Source organism: Misgurnus anguillicaudatus, chromosome 22 (assembly GCF_027580225.2).
Source record: "Misgurnus anguillicaudatus chromosome 22, ASM2758022v2, whole genome shotgun sequence".
Classification (NCBI taxonomy): domain Eukaryota; kingdom Metazoa; phylum Chordata; class Actinopteri; order Cypriniformes; family Cobitidae; genus Misgurnus; species Misgurnus anguillicaudatus.
This window is the reverse complement of record NC_073358.2, coordinates 28,988,304-29,010,484: the sequence shown is the minus strand read 5'-3', so window position 1 is coordinate 29,010,484 and position 22,181 is coordinate 28,988,304. Positions and strand designations below refer to the sequence as shown.

At 37.3% G+C, this 22,181-nt stretch overlaps 1 protein-coding gene across 3 annotated transcripts in view; it reads right to left on the bottom strand.

Moving 5' to 3' along the window:
* The window catches only part of rxfp2l (relaxin family peptide receptor 2, like), a 55,590-nt gene that overhangs the window by 25,055 nt on the left and 8,354 nt on the right, over positions 1-22,181 (bottom strand). For all 3 annotated transcript variants that reach the window (XM_055199678.2, XM_055199679.2, XM_055199677.2), the window contains exons 2-6: positions 15,660-15,788; positions 14,079-14,150; positions 1,346-1,451; positions 1,188-1,259; positions 688-759 (exon numbers count right to left, since the gene is read on the bottom strand). In XM_055199678.2, coding sequence (XP_055055653.2) covers positions 688-759; positions 1,188-1,259; positions 1,346-1,451; positions 14,079-14,150; positions 15,660-15,771 — 434 coding nt within the window. In that variant the 5' untranslated portion in view covers positions 15,772-15,788. The remainder of the gene's footprint in view (positions 1-687; positions 760-1,187; positions 1,260-1,345; positions 1,452-14,078; positions 14,151-15,659; positions 15,789-22,181) is intronic.

The following is a 22,181-nucleotide window of genomic DNA, read 5'->3' as shown; positions in this document are numbered from 1 at the left end:
TTATTAATATATAATAATTCATATGTATCCCTATGGGGTGAGTGACATTTAACAAAATGACTGTTACTACTAAATTACTATCATCAAATGGCCTTGAAATATGACAACTAGATTCTTAGAGCTTTCCAATGATATATAGGTTGTCAAGATTTTTTAAGATTTATAAAAGGATATTACAATTATGAATATATAATAATTTCAGGGTTATGACATTTAACGAAATGACTGTCACTACTAAATTTCTATCATCAAATGGCCTTGAAATATGAAAACTACATTCTTAGACCTTTCTAAAAAATATATAGTTTGTTAAGATTATTTTAGGTTTATAGGATATCTAATATATGTAAAAACACCTTGGGCCCACCTTTTGGACAGTGACATTTTAAAAAATTACTCGTACTATATCCTTTTTTTTGCAAAATGGTGATGAAATATGAAAACCTTAATCTGGGAGCTTTCCATTAATATAGTTTGTCAAGATAAGTGCTGGTTAAGACTAAGAAATAATTTTTTTAAATATGTAATGGCAAACAGCCAACCTGTGGGACAGGGGCAGTTAAAAGTTAAAGCAGATCCCAGAAAAGGATTAATAGCTGGATTTCTGTATGTGATAAGTGATTGATATGAATGTTTACACACACACTGTTAATGAAACTTTAACTCATTCATTATAATTTTACTCACAGTTTACGCAAAGAGTAAAGTCCAGAAAATGCCCTCTTGGAGATAATTTCAATGCTGTTACTTTCTAAATGTCTGCAGATAGAAAGAGAACCGAAGTCAATGGTCACTATCTGCTGTGTGTTTACCATCATTTCTCAAAATATCTTCTTTTGTGTTCATCAGAAAAAATACATTTATACAGGTTTAGAACAACACAAGGATGAGTAAATAATGACAGAATTTTCATTTTAAAGTGAACTATCCCTTTAAGATCTTTAAGTCCAATGTCATTGTGATGTTTAGAGACACCAATGATGAACATCCACATGTACATATTAGTATTAAGTATCAGCACCAGTAATCAGTATACTACAGTTTACTACAGTTCAAGCTTTACTATTGAAGCACAGAAAACACGAATGCATGTCAAAAGAACGACATTTAACAGGCTTAAGAAAGATATGCAGGTGGGAGAGGTTTGGAAAGGACAAGGATAAATGACAGAATGAAGTGTTACTCACAGTCTTTCCAGGTGCCTGTAGCGGACAAACAGTTCACGAGAGAGCGATTTGATCCGGTTACTGTTCAGCTCTCTGAGAAAACGGCTGTTATTACCACTTGGAAAACAAATACAGTGATTAACAGCTTCTGATATGGTTTTTAATTGTTTTATACTTACAGTGCTGTAACATTAGAGGACACAGGAGGAACATGGAGAAGATTTCTGCCATTGCAGTTCACCTTCCGACCCTCGCAATGACACACGTCTGGATAGATATCTAACACTGAAATCATGCAAACAAACAGGTCATTTAAATTTATGCGCAAATTTTGTTTTTTATGCATGCACTATTTGCAAAGTATTTTTATGTATGTGCGCGTTTAGGCCATGGGTCTCCAACCGGGAGTCCGTGGCTGAACTGAGAGGATCTGGGATGTTTAATCACAAGAATTTTTTTTGTTAAAAATGTAAAACATTACAACCAATATTCCCTTAAAGTTGAGCATAGGCGTGGCCGCGTATGCTTATTAAAGGTCCCTTGTGCACTGCAAAAACTAAATATCTAAAGACAACTCAGGAAGCAGCAGTATAGGGACAGACAAAACTTTACTTCTGCATCAAGCCAGGTATTAGCATCACTAGACGCTTTTTAGGAGGGCTTCAGCCCCCAAAATGTCTGCCCAGCCCCCCTAAAAATTGTGATTTATTCCACAATCTGTTCACGAATTTGTGATCGTTTTAGTCCTCTTTAAATCTCGTATGAAAACGATGGAACTGTTGTTTTTTTAAAGTTAATTCAGATTTCATAGCCTGGCACGGAGCAGAGTGAATGGCAAAGGGGTGTACATAAACGGATAGATATGATCTGTATTTATGTAGTTCATTATTGTAGCAATACAAGACCCTTTCCTATCCACTGTAAAAAAATTCACCCCTTATCTCCAATCCTAACACCTATTGAAGTCATACCTATTGAATCATATCATGTTTGGTGATATTATGTTTATGAAAATAAAGTTTTTAATTGAAAACATATTGTGGATGTGACATTACATAAAAATGCAGTCATGGACAAGAATATATTAAAGGCAGTCAGTACACAAAAAAAATAAAATAAATGTACACAGATGTTAAAGGCCTACAAATCTTTTTAAAACCGTGAAAAACTGCAGCAAGATTAGTATAACGTCCTATCATATTCTTCTTGGAGAGAGAGAGAGAGAGAGAGAGAGAGAGAGAGAGAGAGAGAGAGAGAGAGAGAGATAGATAGAAGGGGACCCTGCATAAACTCTCGCCCCAGAGTCAGATAAAATGACGTTGTTTAACATGGCTCTGTTTGCCACGTTTATTTTTAACAGACACACAATGAGACAACTGTGTAGAAACTCCCTACACAGTTATCAACAGTTCTGATCTTGGAAAGGGAATAGAGCATAGGGATGATCACTTCTGATTGGAGTTTGCCCCATATTTGACCAGGAAAAATGAGTCAGAATACGTATGGGCTATTTATGACAGGCAAACAATTAAAGAAATGTCAGTGTTTACAAAACTAAGGTTATTAAGCTATCGTCTTTTAGTCCCAATGCTACAAAGAGCAATTAAACACCTAGAATTATTTAAACAATTTTACATCAATGTTATAAAATTAACATAATTAAAAGGCATATAATAAATTTTAATGCACTGTTTTATTGTAGACTAAATAAGGTACATATAAACACAAAAGTTGCATATTATGTCCATCTGAAGTAGAGCATGTCTAAGAACGTGCAAGAGAATAAAGTGGCGGTCTTTAATTTATTAATTTTAAGGTACCAGTGTGCCTGCTTAACGCCCACTGGCACTGCAACTGATTATCTTACTGTATGTCTTCTGTAATGCATACATTTCCTCCATTAAAGGGGACATTCCAGACTTTTTCCATGTTTAAGTGTGGGTGCTTCTACCAACCCAGAAAACATGAAAAATAGCAACCCTGTAACTTTGTTTTGTTAAGGCTCTCTCTGTAAATGTGAATATATAGGTCATTTGGATTTCGCTCCCCCCATGACGTAGTTAGGGGATCTTATTATAATGATATCGCCTTTTCATCTGCGCTATCCAACCATGAACGGCCTCACGAGTGCGATAGACAGAGAGAAAGAATGACTGACATCACGACGCGTTTGTATTCCCTCAAACACAAACAGTAGCCTACAATCTTATAACTTGTAGTTTTAATAATCTTTCTAAAGGTTGAATTAACATTCTAAAGGACTGAAATTACTTTAGTGCAAGAAAGAGAGAGAGAGAGAGAGAGAGAGAGAGAGAGAGAGAGAGAGAGAGAGAGTGTGAGTGAGTGAGAGAGAGCGAGTGAGCGAACAAATGAGAGAGAGCAACGCGACGGTTCGCATTCAAGTATGTTGTTTAATATGTTTCTCTGAAGTTTATATGAATGAACACGAGGATTAATGCACTGCACGAGACAGAGTGAGGGAACAACGCGTATTCACTATTATCCAACAGTTCTTTCTGGTTCTCGAATCTGATTGGCTAAGAGCTGCGATATTGTCCTGATAACGGCACTGTAACCGCTTCACCTTTCGTATCATTCCGCCACCTAGTGAATGGAGGTCCTAAACAGGCTCATCTCTGAATGGAAAAACACAGACGCGCTGTTTTTAAACACTCTCCGTGTGTCTTATTAGTTCACTAGCTCAGTGTTTCCCAACCCTGGTCCTCGGGCACCCCCTTCCAGAAAGTTTTAGATGTCTCCTTATTTAACACACCTGATTTAACTCATCAGCTTGTTAGGGACATATGTTTACCACTTTAGAAGGAGGCTGATGAGTCGAATCAGGTGTTTTAAATAAGGAGACATCTAAAACTTTCTGGGAGGGGGTGCCCGAGGACCAGGATTGGGAAACACTGCACTAGCTCATAAATCAGTCTGTGGATCCCCAATCGGAACTTAGTATTCCGTCAAAGATCAGCGCTCTTGGATGTTACGTTAAACTTAATGGGATTAATGTCTTGTCACATCGTGTGGACACTTGGAAAGAGGAATGTAAACACTCGGTTTTTCTTCTGGAGCTATATCTCTTATCAGAACGCAAAAAACACTGTGGAACTGCAGGTAAGCACCGCAGCTTTTAAATGTGGACATTGATCATTTATTTAATCGCGACGTGACTATTAAAACATGTTATGAGATATCGCCACTGGTATATTTATAAGCAGCATGCAAAAACATCTCTCTGACACTTATAAAAAACAGTTTTATATAGTACTGACAAGAACAAAGTTTAATAATAATCGAGTGCTCGTATCGCGTTAAGAGTAAATGGGAAACCAATAGTAACATTATATAAGTAAACTTTTAGCTCGCGCCAAAACAATAACAACACAAAAGACACTAAATATGAATAAGAAAACAAGTAATAGTTTTATCATGACACCAAATACTGCTAATTTGATCTCATTTTGACCATCAAAAACAAACAAGGCGAATATCAGAGCCAGGGAATCCCTGTCAGAGATGTAGCCCAGAGAGGGCGGTGGTCAGCGGGGCGAGTGAACACTGATGTCCGCTCATGCTTTGATTCTCATACGTACCAAATCTCACTAAGCAAACGTACAAACAGGCGCTATCTTTACTAATCGACTGTAGGTTTAAATATAATAAATATATATTCTTGACTGAACTAATCTTAAAACTACACTTTGTGACCAAGAAACGTTAATATAAAGAAACGCCTATCCGTCCATTGAGTTATTATGAGATTCAAAGCAGCCAAAAGTGTTACCTGTCATTCTGGCCGCCCTCAAATCCGTGGCGGAAGAAGTAGTACTCAAACAAAGAGGCTTTTAAAATAACTCTGTTGTTGTTTTCTAGTTTTCGTTTTTCAAACTGTTGTATAAAAGCAATATCGCTCTCGGAGTCATGTGATATAGGTCTATATCATCACGGCTGTTATTGCCTCCGGCACTCGGCCTACGGCCTCGTGCCTCTGGCCTAATCACAGCCGTGATGATATAGAGCTATATCACACTCCTACTCGAGCGATATTGCTTAATTATACACAATTTTACCATGCCACAATGAATTACCTATATGGTATTTTGAGCTAAAACTTCACATATGTACTCTGGGGACATCAAAGATTTCTTTAATATTTTAAAAACCTCTTGTGGAATGTCCCCTTTAACATCAAAACATGCTTTTGTAGCCAACACTTTTGTGTTTCCCAGTGGTGTATAAAATTTGTTCTCCAGTTCTATTCGTGCCCTGTTCAATCCAGTTTTAAAAAGCAACTATGACCATTTGAACATCTTTTGTTCGCTGGTTAAATGAATTCCCATTTTTACTTCAACAACTGATGTGTATTGATTTTAAGCTGGAGAAATTGACAAAAGACTGAAGAAATTCATAGAGAGATAATGAGACCACAACAAAGAAAGAGAAAGAGAGAGATTGACATAATATCTAACAGTAATGCCTTCCATTTTACGCATCGATTTACTCTGTCATTTCACACTTTCCATGAACGTGTAAACACTTAAGTTGCTCAATTTTCTCTACCTTATTGGTTGTTTTGAACACTGTTGCATGTGTTGTGTGTTACGTCAGCTGGTAGAGCAAAGAGACGTTAAGATGGCGCCAACACCCACTAATTATGAGGCCAAACGAAAAGGTAATTATTTAACATCTTGGAAGCAGACATTTACTGTGTACTTTTTCCTTTAGGGCTTGATGCAGACAGCATGTGCTTATGCGTAGATTCAGTGAGAAAATTTTTTACATTTAATAAACAAACTCTTCTGCGTCTGCTTTCTTATTTTATTAGTCATTAAAATGTAGAAGTTCCTCTGGAAAACCATTAGAATTACCAGGTATGACAATCAGCGTCTGCAATACTATATGTTGCTATAAAAAAGTTTTGGATCAAATCTAAGCAGGTTTTTTAGTTTTCTTCACTAGTTTTGTTAGTTCACTAACAATGGCTTGTTATTTCTTTTTAGTGTCAGGCGAAGCTCACTGGCAAAATGTCTGCCCCAATGACTGCCAGACATATTTTCATGCGAGATGTGGTCAGAACGTCAGCAGGGCCATTTACCTGACAGAGAGTTGAGTTTTGTGGGCTATTATCGCTTTCTAACCGAAAATGTAAATCAACTCTAAAAAGCTTGAACTCAAAAACCTCTGGATATTGGAAAGTGGGACTCTTGCATTAGAAAAGACCCTTGGTTATCAACCCCTAACCCGGCTAGGACTGAGGACCCGTGTGCATGGAAGCATTTTCCCCTGGCATGCAATGTATATATTATCCTTTTTTCCAATGAAAGTGTTGTGCTATAAAAGGGATAGTTTACCCAAAATGAAAATTCTGTCATCATTTACTCACCCTCATGGGGTTTGGACTTAATGGATTATAGGGCTCACTATCCTTTCAAATATCCTTTGTCCACACTCAGTGCTGGTGTTGAGCATTTTAATCCTTAAAGAGTAAAAAAAAATTCAACTTGGGAAAAAAATGCTCATCTTGTCAATTTTAACAAACAACAAACACATCCAGCGTGGAAAATAAGTATTTGACACATCAGCATTTTTATCAGTAAGGGGATTTCTAAGTGGGCTATTGACACAAAATTTCCACCAAATATAGCCATCAAGCCAAATATTGAATTAATTCAAAGAAATCAGAACATTTAAGTATACAAGTTGAGTCATAATAAATAAAGTGAAATGACAGAGGGAATAAGTATTGAACACACTTTATTTAATACTTTGTAGAAAAGCCTTTGCTGGTGATTACAGCTTCTAGACGCCTCTTGTACAGTATAGAGAGACCAGTCGTCTGCATTGCTCAGGAGTGATTCTGGCCCATTCTTTCACACAAATGGTCTTTAAATCTTGAAGGTTCCTTGTGCATATTTTATGAACTTTGATTTTTAGTTCTCTCCATAGATTTTCTATGGGATTTAGGTCAGGTAATTGACTGGACCATTCAAGCAACTTGATTTTCTTTCTTTGAAACCACTTCATTGTTTCCTTGGCCTTGTGCTTTCATTTTCAGCTTTCTGGTAGATGGCAGCAGATTTTTATCCAGACTGTCCCGGTACATTTCTCCATTCATCCTGCCTTCAATAATATGAAGTCTGCCAGTACCCCTTGCTGAAAAGCAGCCCCAAACCATGATGCTTCCATCCACAAACTTAACTGTTGGTATGGTGTTCTTGGGGTGGTGGGCAGTGGCATTTCTTCTCCAAACATGGTGTGTAGAATGACTGCCAAAAAGTTCAATTTTGCTTTCATCTGACCATACTATAGTCTCCCAATAATCCACAGGCTTCTTCAAATGCTTTTGCGAACTTTAACCAAGCCTCAACATCCTTTTTGTTCAGCAATGGAGTCTTGCGTGGTGAGCGTGCATGGATGCTTTGGTGGTTCATTGCATTGCTTATGGTTTTCTTTGAAACAACAGTACCTGCTGATTCAAGGCCTTCCTGAAGTTCTGCCCGAGTGTTTCTTGGCTCTTGAAGAATTCTCCTGATTATTTTTTGAACTCCTCGGACAGGGATCTTACATGGAGCACCTGGTCTTGGCCGGTTTAGGGTGAAGTGATGCTCTTTCCATTTCCGGATAATGGCCCCCACAGTGCTCACAGAAACATTCGGCATTGTGAAAATGCGCCTATAACCATTCCCATCAAAATGCTTTTCAATGATAAGATTATGAAGATCTTGAGAGAGTTCTTTGCTTTCAACCATCCTGAAGTCTTTCCTGTGTGCCTCCTGGGTAATGAGAAGCCTTTCTAGGCCATCAATTAGGACTAAAGCAGCTGATATCAATTAGTACTGATAGGGGGCAGGGTTTCTCTCTCAGATTTCAGGTGATCTCCTGGCTTTCTATGGCATTTTGCGCCTTGTTCTCTTCATGTGTTCAATACTTATTCCCTGTGTCATTTCACTTCATTTATTATGACTCAACTTGTATACTAAAATGTTCTGATTTCTTTGTAAGAATTCAATATTTGGCTTGATGGCTACATCTGGTGGAAATTTTGTGTCAATAGCCCACTTAGAAATCTCTTTACTGATAAAAATGCTAATGGTGTCAAATACTTATTTTCCACGCTGTATTTTGACATGACGAGCAACTCACATGACACTCCTAACACATATTTTGAATTCGCTCCACTCAGAAGAAAAGTCACCGGCCGCCACTGACAGCGACAGTCTCTGCTCACACTTTCACTGAGTTGTTAGCAATATCGCATCCCTGGGCACTCCCTATTGAACACACAGGACAACCCACCACAAAAAGAAGTAGAAGCCTATCACTTTCCATTAAGTCCTAAGCTCTGGGGAAATATGCTTAACAAGGAGGAAACCCTATTAAGTGCTGCAGTTAGAAAGACTCTGCTTCTGCCAGGTGGCTCAGTGATTATATAATCAATTGAAAACGTTTAGCATTCACACTAAATGAAAAAGTCGTGTTTCTCATCTTACTTCATTAAAAATAAAACATTTTGCACAGTTTACCCTAGTAGTAAATGAAATGAGTTGAATTTATTAAGATTCTCGCTTGTTTCTCCTGGGTGACTCCAAGGTGATGCTCGAGGACAGAAAACAAGCTTCTATAATAAGTGTACTTCCCCTTACCCCTCTTTGAGCTCTAAACAATCTCCTAGTTTTTCATGCTGAAAACAACCCATATATTAATCTAAGTACTCAACCCCATTTCTACCTTTCATTCACAGAGTTCTTTCTCTGAGGTCAGTCTATTAACATTGCAACAACCAGCAAAATGTAACTGGATGGTAGGCAAACTGAAAATGTTTCGCAACTTTATAATGGCAAACTAGGCCCAGATACAGTTCAGTGCATGCTTGCAAGCGTCGGTGACACCCCCTAAAGATGTAAGAACTCTTTCGTTAAATAGCTTTTCCAAACCAAATTGAAAATAAGATTGAGTTTTAAGAAGAAAAGTTGTGCTGCCATAAAACAGAATACTGCTGATACGAATACAAGGCCAAACACTGAATTTTTGGGATCATCAGATCAAACTGATTTGTTTTGCTCTGCTTGGTGTTTAAAGTAGATACAGTACAGCATGTATATTAACAAAGCAACTACTATTCAACACATTTTCTTATAATCTAAACTAGCCTTTGCTACATTTTAACCTCTGATAAGTATTGGGTATTACATTAAAATTAAGACAAACTGAATAATTCTACTTAGATTTGTTTGTAAAGTCGAATTTTCCCGCCATATTTTTTTTTTCAAAATGCATTACGAGAACTTGTTGCCCAAGATCATGTTATCACAAATGGAACTTGCTTCTTTGAAGTGACCATGGCGTGTACACTTCCCTTACGGACTAAATATGGAAACAAATTATTGATTTGATATATTTTATTAGCTAATTGTTAGAAATGCAAACCTTCTGTGAGGACAAAAGGTATTTTACCAGTTGTAAACCAAAGATGCACAGTTCAAACAAGACGGACATGCAATTGGTGGTTTAATCATTGGTGAATATAATCTTATTTGCATTATTAATTATGTATATTTAATTTATTTTTAAATATTAAAATGCATTGATGAAGATGACACACAGTACCAGTGTCGGGCAAGTCATAAGTTTGGGTTTGTTTTCCTTGTCGCTCCTGCTGGTAGAGAAGAAACCCAAAGGAGGATGCAAAAGAAAGACTTTTTTTTTTTGAAGTCGCTAAGAAGAGGAGAAAATTGTCAGAAGAACCAGAGTCGTTATTGGAGAAACATTTCAATGCTGGAGAGCAATGAAGGAACTGAGAGGTGTCAAGACAGATGCACAGTTCGCAAAAATTCTTCTCGACAGGTAACAGTGATTATTCTTTCTTTGTGGAATAATTATTGTTGTACTGTTATTCAGGTATATCGACGTTGTTCTTGTACTGTAGTTGTAAGGCAGTTACCAGTCTGCTACTTGTAGTTGAAATGGGAGTATCGTCGACTGATCTAACGTTACGTCTTATGTGTTTATTATCATATCATTTCACATAATGAATCCACTGACGCGACACAGCATATGCCGGTGGTAAACAAACACTCGTTCAAATACTCGTGCACGAGTTTTGGAAGGCGTTCCCTAGAAATGAACTGTGAGGGAGGGGGGCTGTGTCTACACATGCGCTCATTTCAAAAACTCAGTAACGGTCTTTGGATTCTCAGTCGGCGAAAACATTAAAATGATAGGCTGTAGGCCACAGTGGGCGTCACTCTTTTGTTAGTTTGGTTATGTACTGCATTATTTTAGTAAAGTTTCTTATATGGATTGCCTATTTTACACGTAATATCTAATATATCACATACTTTAGATTCAGCCTTTGAATATTTTTGTTAGAAATTATCTTAATATGTAAGCTTAGTTTATTTGTGTATATCATTTAGACCATTTAGACAAATATTTTGTATGTTTACATTGAAAATACAGTATATAATATGTTAAAATTGTGTACTGTCTCTTTAAGAATTTGGAGACTTGCGGCGGGTATTGCGCAGGACTACAGTTGAATACAGTGGAGTTGCACAGTTCTCTTTACCGCATCCGTGATATTTAAGATTTAAGATCATATATTGTTTGTATATTTTTTATGGTTGATTTAAATGATAAAGAAGATTAAAGGAAGATATTTAATCAGAAAACAGAGTATGTGGATTGTTTTGTCGGACGGACACAGAGAGAGTGGATTGTTTTGTCGGATACCGAGTGAATGGATTGTTTTGTCAGACATGGAGCGAGTGAAACCAAAACTGAAACTAAATGCGCACTCACACATACTATGGAGTTTTAACACGGGTGTACAGCACAGTGTGCATATTTACTGGAAACAACAATCGCCGATCGTTCTCTTCCATGAAGTCCGATGTAAACATCTAAAAATATATTAACATTTCTCAGATTTATTACTTTTGTGTACTACAAATGCAAGTTGATGTCATACTGGGATTGCTTGACAAACATGTTGTCCCGTTTAAATTCATGTTCATTCTATACACACTGTCGTCCATGATGAAGTTTAATGATTCATTGCGCCGCCCACCACGGTCCCGCGACGTTAGATCAGAAATGTCTTGTCTGCAAGTGTTATTTTTTTACAAAATAGAGTAACGTGCATAACAAACTCATTTAAATATCAGTAATTGTGTTACTTGATTTAAAAAAATACGTTGTTACATGCTCGTTACTGCTAAAAGTAGTGGAATTACAGAAACGCGTACATGAGCATAAAGTGCCGTGTATAATAAGTAAGGAAAAATTGGGCCATGAATTATAAGAAAATAATGCATTCAACTCGCGTCTGTGTTACTTCGCATCATGCCGCATTACCACCTTGAGCATTATTTTCAAATTATTTCACTTATACCTTACCACAAACATTGCTCTGGTGCCTATTTTGAAGACATTTAACAAGGTGTGCGTTTACTGAAAAATAATCAACACATGGAACATTTCTCAGCCAATCAGAATACAGTATTCAACAGACCCGTGGTATAAACTAGGTTAATACTCCTGCCTTTGGCCTAATTACAGCCATGATGATATAGAGCTAACTCCGAGAGCAATATTTATAGTATAATTTATACAACAGTTCGATGGCACAGGTTTTAAGAAAGAAAACTAGAAAACAATCTTTTTAAAAGCCTCTTTGTTGAGGAACTACTTTCTTCCGCCACGGATTTGAAGGCCGTTTGTTTTGAATGTCCTAACTCAATAACCATTTCTCAATATTACCGTTTCTTGGTCACAAAGTGTAGTTTTAAGATTAGTTCAGGTAAGAATATATACAGTATATGTATAATATTCAAGTCTGCAGTCGATTAGTAAAGATAGCGCCTATTTGAAGATTTGCTTAAAAAGATTCGAACGTGAGATCCAGACGCGCCAGCGGGTGTCAGTGTTCGCTTACCCCGCTGACCGCAGCCTGATCTCGGTCACTTATAGGTTTGATGGTCAAAAATTAGATTTTATTTGTTTTGGGTTGATCAAACAAGCAGTATTTGGTCTCATTAAGTGCACTAAGTATTTAATATCGTAACCAGTTTTTTTCAGAGAGATCTTTCTGCGTGCTGCTTATAAATATCACTGGTGATATCTTCCAACGTGTTTTAATAGTCACATCACCGAAAAATAAGTATTAAGTATGTACTCACTGTACATTGGGATACTTAATGACTTATTTTTCGCAAGAGTCCTTTACCTGCAGTTCCAAACTGCATTTTTGCATCCTTTTAAGAATACTTTGGGAAGAGTACGAGCATAAACAGATGTTCATTCATTGCTTTATTCGCCAAGTGTATTTTAATCGTCCACATGATGTTACATTATTGCGCTGCTCCCTCGAAAGTGTACATCCAGGACAGGAGCTCTGATCTTCGAAGGGATTAGGGCTATGGATAATCACTTCCGATTGGGATTCACAGACTGATTCACGAGCTAGGGAACTTATTAAGACACACAGAAAGTGTTTCAAAACAGCATTTGTGTCTGTTTGTGACCGTATGGCTGAAGAAAAAAGTCTCCTTCACTAACTCATACATTCATTCAGATGCAGCCAAGATCTCTGCAAAGACAGCATATGGGGATGCTTTTGCTATTTGTTTTTTTCCAGACCAAAGAAAAAATATGCTGATTCTTAAGACTGTGTTATACACCCTGATTGACATGTTGTCTTCTTTAAACCCCGTTGATTGAATCAGTAATGTCAACAAGTTTCAATTTATATGTAAAATAAGGTCTGGAAATAACATTTTTCAAAAGATTTTCCATTTTGTTTAACTTACTAAATTACACATTTGTTTAAGGTGAATTTTAAAAAATATTGTAAGTTGCTATCTATTTTATTCAGAAAATAATCAACTAATATTGTGTGGGATAAAAAAAAATAATTTCCTCCCACTTTTATATCCAGGCAAAGTTAACTTGTTTGGTGACTCTTTTTAATTCAGGGCAAATTGCTTATTTTTTTATCAATAAAGCAGTATACCATAACAGATTGATTCGTTGCAGAATTTTAAGTTGTTTGTTGTTTGCAGTTTTTGAAAACAAATTGATCTTCAGAAGTGAGACAATGAACCATGTCTAATACATTAACCAAACTAAACACGCTGCCCAACCGCATCCCTCTTTCTGGCACGCTAAGATGAAAGAGGGAAAGAAACAGTTTCTTCCAGTTTTTGAAGTTGCACTATAAGAAGGATCAAATCTATACATTATAACATATAAATCCATTACATCCATACTCACAACATCAATGGAATCAAAGAAATTTGGTAAAATCTTAGAAGCACACTGTCCATCATTTTAACATTCAATAACAACGCCTGCCGATAAAACTTGATGTATTGAGAGTTGGAACACATGATCAGACATGCAGGATGATGCTTATATGGGCAAATCAGATTTGACACCCAGGTGGTATGTGTGTTATTTACCAAAACATAGCTTTGGAAAACAAACAGTATAGCATCCATCCATCCCTCCATCCTCTAAACCCGCTTGTCCTCCGCAAGGTCACGGGGGGCCAAACAATAGCATAGCAAGTGAAAACACTTTTATTACCTGGGTTGGCTGCTTATCTTATTTCTGCGATGATAGCAGATAACAGTCAAACTGAGAGGGGACGGCAAAGTAAATCGCGAGAGGTTTGGAAAAAGTTACCCGCTATGTCGCAATTCATTGTCAATGAACGGTGCCGGTGGAATGGATAAGAGAATACAGTGAAGCCCAGATGAGCGAGAGGAGTTTATCTGGCGTCTGGGCAGCCCCAGAGACAGCTGCTGCCCTAGGCGACTGCTTAAATCACCTTGACAAGATTCACATCTGATAGAAACACAGACTCAAAGGAAAAGAAAGGATAAGATAAATGAGAAAACTTACTGCACTCTTTTGACTCCTGGACTCTTTTTTTCATGAAGGCATCGAACAGGTGTGGCCAACCACTGTTATCCACTGCAACACACAAGTTTTTTTTATTAGTTAAATGCATCTCAACGACATGTACCTGGCTAATATTTTTTGCCCTAACACTAAACATAACTAGGCTGATCATAAGCTAGAATTAACCATCTAAAATATTCAGATTATGCACTCACCTTTCACCTAAAGGATTATTAGGAACACCATAATAATAGTGTGTTTGACCCCCTTTCGCCTTCAGAACTGCCTTAATTCTACGTGGCATTGATTCAACATGGTACTAAATCATTCTTTAGAAAGGTTGGCCCCTATTGATAGGATAGCATCTTGCAGTTGATGGAGATTTGTGGGATGCTCATCCAGGGCACCAAGCTCCTGTTCCACCGCATCTCACATTTTAGTACAGTGAACTCATTTTCGTGTTCAAGAAACCAATTTAAAATGATTCCAGCTTTGTGATATGGTGCAATATCCTGCTGGAAGTAGCCATTAGAGGATGGGTACATGGTGGTCATAAAGGGATGGACATGGTCAGAAACAATGCTCAGGTAGGCCGTGGCATTTAAAAGATGCCCAATTGGCACTAAGGGGCGTAAAGTGTGCCAAGAAAACATCCCCCACACTATTACACCACCAGCCTGCACAGTGGTAACAAGGCATGATGGATCCATATTTTCTTATTCGGTTTACGCTAAATTCTGACTCTACCATCTGAATGTCTCAACAGAAATCCGGACTCATCAGACCAGGCAACATTTTTCCAGTCTTCAATTGTCTAATTTTGGTGAGCTCGTGCAAATTGTATCCTCTTTTTCCTATTTGTAGTGGAGATGAATGGTACCCATTGGGGTCTTCCGCTGTTGTAGCCCATCCGCCTCAAGGTTGTACATGTTGTGGCTTCACAAATGCTTTGCTGCATACCTCGGTTGTAACAAGTGGTTATTTCAGTCAAAGTTGCTCTTCTATCAGCTTGAATCAGTCGGTCCATTCTCCTCTGACCTCTAGCATCAACAAGGCATTTTTGCCCACAGGACTGCCACATACTGGATGTTTTTCCCTTTTCACACCATTCTTTGTAAACCCTAGAAATGGTCGTGCGTGAAAATCCCAGTAATTGAGCAGATTGTAAAATACTCAGACCGGCCCGTCTGGCACCAACAACCATGTCATGCTTAAAATTGCTTAAATCACCTTTCTTTCCCATTCTGACATTCAGTTTGGACTGGAGTTCAGGAGATTGTCTTGATCAGGACCACACCCCTAAATGCATTCAAGCAACTGTCATGTGATTGGTTGATTAGATAATTGCATTAATGAGAAATTGAACAGGTGTTCCTAATAATCCTTTAGGTGAAAGTATACTGTATACACTCTTTCTAAAAATGTAAAAATCTTTACCTGTAAACACTCACCGATACTAACTAAAAATGCTATATGTAAAATATGTATGAGTCTATGTGCACATGGGACATATACAGTAATGTGATTTTTATATTATAAATATGTGTTTGCTCATGTTTGTGTAGGTGCACAAGTTCTGACCACAGTTCTCTTCATCCGCTCCATTAGGACAGTCCTGCTGCCCGTTGCAGTGCTGTGGTTGTGGCAAACACACTGATAGATTCCCACATGGAAACTGACCCAATGGACACATATCAGAACCTGACGATTCTACATACGCACACAAACATGCACAGACATAAACAAAATGTGCTCAGACTTAATAATTGAGAAAAAACTGCATTCATATGCACAACAGCACAAATACAATCCTGAATACCTGATGAATATATGCAATTTTTTTAAGTTTTGATTCAACCACTTAATCAGCAAAACATCCATGCCACTTAATCATTCATCACATTTCATAGAGCATTAGGGATTTTGAATTTTTCTGGTGTACACAAATATGAACTTTGTTTCTATTTGTCCTCTTCTTTGCTGATGTTGTGGGTATGGGATGGAAATCACATAAATACAAAATACAATACAAATGTTTAAAGGGAAACAGATTTCAAAATTTGGATTAAAACACATAGATAACCAAAAATGTATTTTTGATAATATGGTGTATGTTTCCTCCTGCCAATACTAGAATCTGAGTTATATGCAAACTTTTGCACAGTCCTTGTTGTCCTTTCATTGTGATGGGTGAAATTTTGGGGTCAGTGTTCATGATGCTGGTAGGTCACGTGACTGATGGAAGACCTTGGTTAATTCATAGTAACCCTGCCACCACTCGCGTGACCTCCCAGCCTCCTGACATCATAGCGTTGTGTAATATCTCAAACAGATGACATCACATCTGCAATCAAGGCATGACATAACATCTTGGAACCGAAATGTTCTTAGTGTTAGACATCATAACCTTTCATGATATCAAATGATATTCAGCTTTTAAAATGTACACATCTTTATATTCACACTGCAGATGCCTTGCCAAAGGGCAGAAATTTACATTTACAAATTTTAGCAAACAATAAGGTGATTGGTCATACAAGAAATGCTTATACCAAGTTACTAGTTTTCACTATTCCGAAACTTAAAATGTTTTTTTTATTTTTAACATATATTTGTCATATATTCTTGGAAAATATGGGTTTTTAGTTGTTTTCTGAATGTTGCAAGAGACTTTGGAACTGATAACAAAAGTATCTATTAACACTATAGCACATCTACACTTTCAGAATTAAAGATACACAAGTTGTCACTGTGACAGTACCCTTTTAAAAAGATACACCAAAGACTGCATATTAGTACTTCAAGGTACATATTGTTTAGTTCAAAGATACATATCTGTACCTAAATGGTACATATTAGGACCTTTGTAAAGGGTACTGCCCCAGTGACAGCTTTGTACCCTTATTTCCGACAGTGTACCAGAAATAAACAAAGAGACACAGAGACACTAAATACGACTTAGACCAGACAAACACTGAAGAGAACAGGAGAGTATAAATGTGTTAGAGATAATAAGGATGATGGCTGTCAGGTGAGTATGATTGCAACATGAAACAGGCGAAGGAATGTGGAGGAGGATGATAGTAAAAGGAGTCCAGAGGGGGTCAAAGTTGAATACATGGAGAACAGAACAGAAAGACAAACAGGGAGCATGACAGTTCTATTGTTGTTTACAATAATAGGGGTTATATGACATTAAAACTTTTTAAGTAAACATTTGTGCTAAAATATTTTAATTATGTGGTAAACATGAAAGCAATAAGGAACTCGGATCTCAGCATTGCAAACTCAGGCCTAACAATGCCTGTCAGCCTTGATTAGGGGAGGGTGGGGTAAGTTCCCTACTGAAAAATCCAGCTAAGACCAGCATAAGCTGGTGAGCTGGTTTTAGCTGGTTTTAGCTGGTTTTGCTGGTGTAGGTAGCTGGTTTTGCTGGTGTAGCAAGCTGGTCTAGCTGTGTTTTGGTCACATTTTAAGCTGGTCTAGCTGGACATAGCTGGTCATGCTGGAATACCAGCTGGCCCACCAGCATGACCAGCTTTGTCAGGCTGGGAGGACCAGCGTAAACCACCTTAAACCTTATAAACAGTTTGACAACCCTACTGAAAAATCCAGCTAAAACCAGCATAACGTCGCTGCCCGATGAAACTCACGTATGTCCAAAACGATTATTTTTTAGGAAGTGAAAAAAACATTGTATTTCAAAAGCAGTTGAACGTAGCGTTGTCATACTTGGTACGGCATCTTTACATGTAACCATAATCTTGCCAGTGTAATGATATAATCCACATTTGACCAAAATTGAGTTTAAATGGACATACGTGCATATTTTACAGTAACGGTGGTCAATACGCGTTCTTCCGATCATTAATTAGAATGGCCAAGTCGCGTTTCATATTGACAGATCACTAGCTCAGTTTATTAAATAGCCTACCTCTTGGTTTATTTAATACGCTTAGTTTATTTAATATTAATTATAAATGTATTAACTGTATCTTGCAAACTATGAAGAGACAATGAATCAATACACTGACATGGTAATGCTAGACAGATACTTTGTTTGCACAGTCCTATCGTAATAATGTCACTCCTAGACGTATGTCTGGCGTCAGGGGGGAAACGTTTACCTCGATGAAGGAAAGTCAGTAGGTACATTTACATGCAACCAAATAATCCGTTTGTAATCATATTGATGGCTCGATTGTATTGAAAAGCCTTCATGTAAACACCTTAATCAATACGATTGAGGATGATCGGATGCAAATTTGGATCGTATTGAAGGGGGTGGTGTACTCCGATCTGTGATCCGATCTGCAGGGGAAAAGTACGCATGTAAATGCGTGAATCGTCTCACCAGGCTGTGTTTATTCAGCTATCCAGTCCTGAGCTTCGATGAAACTTCACGAGACCGGCGAAATGCTTCCACAGGGCGGGAGATACGCGGCGTGATTGACAGCTTTAACACCAAATGGATATATGTGAAAATCAGATGACATGATTTCACAACTTTTCATTGGCCATTTAGATATGTGAAGCATACTGTATACGGAAATGAACCTGGACATTCAATCCGTTGAAAAATCTCAAAATCGGCAAAATGGACATACGTGGATTTCATCGGACAGCGACGATAAGCTGGTTGCTGGTTTTAGCTGGATTTTTCAGTAGGGTTGTCAAACTGTTTATAACTCCAACATTAAGACTACGTTTACACGTGGGCAGCTATTTTCCTAAACTGACATATCAACCTATCCGGTTTCAAAAATAACTTCATGCATACACGTCAGTTTTCAAAAAAGTGCTGATTGACACGTACCCGTGTATATATGGTATAGCGAGAAGCACAAGCCCACGTAAGCCAATCAGAATCCTGAAAACAGCAACAAATCACTTCCTGTTCCTCTTTTGAACAGGGTTGCACTTTTGACGTGGGGTAAGCTCTGGCGCATACTGTGACGTTGGCTGCCCAAACATCCGTTTGTCTCAGTTTACATGCAACCCTGCAACCGAAGACTTTCAAAATCTCCACTCTGGCCGGAGTATTTAGAAAGAATTGGTTGCAGAGGCGAGTTCTCCGTTTGCGTGTAAATGTTGGAAGGGAAATGTCTCAGTTTTTCAAAATAACCATGTACGTATAAACAGGGCCTAAATGCTAAATCTCCTAAATCTCAGGGGTGGGCATTCCTGGTCCTGGAGGGCCACTGTCCTGCAAAGTTTAGCTCCAACCCTAATCAAACACACCTGAATGTCATTTCCAAATCACACTGAAGCCATTAATTGGGATTTTCGGGTGTGTTTGATTAGGGTTGGAGCAAAACTTTGCAGGATAGCAGCCCTCCAGGACCAGGAATGATGAATGCTCATCTTAAAAATCAAATAGCCACTTTGTGTGACGAATTCTTCTATAGTCAACTTCGTGTTCACATGTGGTCAAGATCTTTTTAATCTGAAGTATCTTATTTTTTTGGATAAAAAGGAAAAAATGCATTTTCAATTTTATGCAATTTTGTTCATTATGAATGTTAAAAATGATTATTTTGCACAAAATAGAGGAGACAATAATGTGTCTTTTGATACTTTAGCTGATGTGCTAAGTTGAGCTAACCTTGAGATTTAGCGAATATTAGCACACATGACAATTTGGGGCAAGTTTTCTCAATGATTTTGGGGCAAGTTGTCACATGTGGCAACTTGTCCCAGTACAAATAAACACATAGAACATGCTCAAAAAAATTGTGATATTGTAATTTGTTTGTTATTGCACTAAGGTTTTTGAAGAAAGTAAGGAATTAAAGGAAGGAAGGAAGATGGTTAGAAATGATCAACGAAAGACAGATCATGGAAGTACACCACCTGACATAATGTTAAAGGCATTTATTTTTGTTTTCCAAATTCCCTAGCATGAATGTTAATATTTCCAGTTCTGGTTTGAATTTTAAAATTAAAATCAATATGTAGTTGTATTCTTCTTTTTAGATAATCTAGTGTGACAACTTACCCATCAATGGGGCGTGAACATTCTCTATTCAATATCTCCATAATGATACACTGAAAAAATGATTAATTGAATTTAATCAATTTTTTTAAGGTAAGTGGTTGCAATCAATTTATTTAAGCTACATTTAAACAAAAAATATTAGTAAAGTAAAATATAATATAAAACTTTTGTTTAAATGTAGCTTAAATAAATTAATTGCAACCAATTACATTAAAAAAATTGATTAAATTCAATGAATCATTTTTTTCAGTGTATAAGATGAAAATGTAATGAATACAATATATGTGCCCACAACCTCTCATATACTTTATTGCTTAAATGTAATAGTGTATTGAGCTTATTTTTGCCAAAAAAGAACATCAATAGCATTTTCATTACAAGCACCTGACACCAGGAATTACAGTACGCACTGTGTGCTTGTTCACTTATTTATTCCTATGTTACTGTCATATTTTGTAACATCATGGATTATAAAAATGGCCTTTTCGATTTATTTTTTCCCTTATTCACAGAAGCTATTTGTCATTCTCAGCATTCCTCATTCTGCTTTTCATTTGCTTCATGATCAACAGTCTTTTTCACTCTTCTCACTGAATAAATTTAAACCAGACAGCAGGTTGGGCTACATGACACCCATGTGAGCCAGCATTACTACCACAGACACCTCCACATGCCCTTCATCAAACTGCCCTGTGTAGGTCAGCTGAAGTTCTTTGTCTCACTATCAATCTTTCTATTCACATACACCAGCACATGAAGGCTTGAATAGTCCTTGTGTATGTCTTCCTGATACACTTAAGAGTCAGAGAGGTCTGTCATCATTATCAGCAGGTAAGTCAGTCACGTATGTGGCAAGTCTGACTCCCCCGAACAGCACGCAACCCAATTACCTCACCTCTCCAAAAGCTCATCTCTGACACGGGGATGCTCAAGTATCCCTCTTCGAATCTCTCAGACACACACAAACACAGCCACATACGCACACGCTTCTGTTGACACATGAATGGATGATCTTTGTTATCATGGTCTTTATTGTCACTTTAAAGCTAAGTAAGACAGATAGATACATATAGAGCAACAGATGAAGATAAATACTTCTTGCTGAGTTGCTCTGAAACAGAAAGATGTTGCACTTATCACATAAGGTACACTGCCAACACTTACAGTAAGGGCGATCAATGTAGCAGTTAAACTGTTTAGTTATTAATGAGAGATTGTCTAAATGCTTTGTTTTGCACATGAACACATTCAAACTAAAACACACGCGCAGACACACAGTGCAGTTATAGTATACAGATATCTACAGATATAGATAATTGTATACAATAATGATTACACATAATTGTAAAGACTGCTCCACCTTAACACTAAATTGAAATGCATCACAACATTGCTTCACCTGGTTTTTGGCATTTATGAAAGAAAGCAGGTGCGCCTCCACACAGGTTTTACACGTATGAATCCTCATGAAAATAATGTATTATACTAGCATATAATTAAAACTTTACAATTAAAGAAGAGATAATATAGTAATATGTGCTCAGGAGATTGTGATTGACTGTTAATTGTGGAGTGCGGCGTGCTGGAGAGAGAGATTCATGTGCGTTAGTAAAATAAAGTGAGACATGTAAACCAAGTTGTCTAGTCTGTATCATGAAAAAATATTATATAATTTTATTAAAAATTATGAGACCTTTTTAGTTTTTGCAATTAAATAACAAATTATGCAGGATCACAAAATAAGGCAACATTTTGTTGATTTTGCGTTGTGTTCCGAGATCGCTTACAGTCACAGTGTGAGTTAGACTTGATGGAGTGGAGTAATAAAATAAAGCAACAGTGAAGAAAATGCAGTGCCCACGACTAGCGTGAAGGTCACAGGCATTGTTGTAATATTCTAATCTGTACTGTACTTCAATTAATCACTTGTTTTTTTTAAAGTATTTGTCATGTTCTGAATAAATGTTCTGCCTTTAAATTTGACAGGAATCAAGATGGGTAATTTGCCGTGATAATTATGGATAACGATTGATTGATACAGATTTTTTGGCCATATCGCCCAGCCCTTAGTCCTACACTTAGACATTTGTGTAATTTTCATGTGA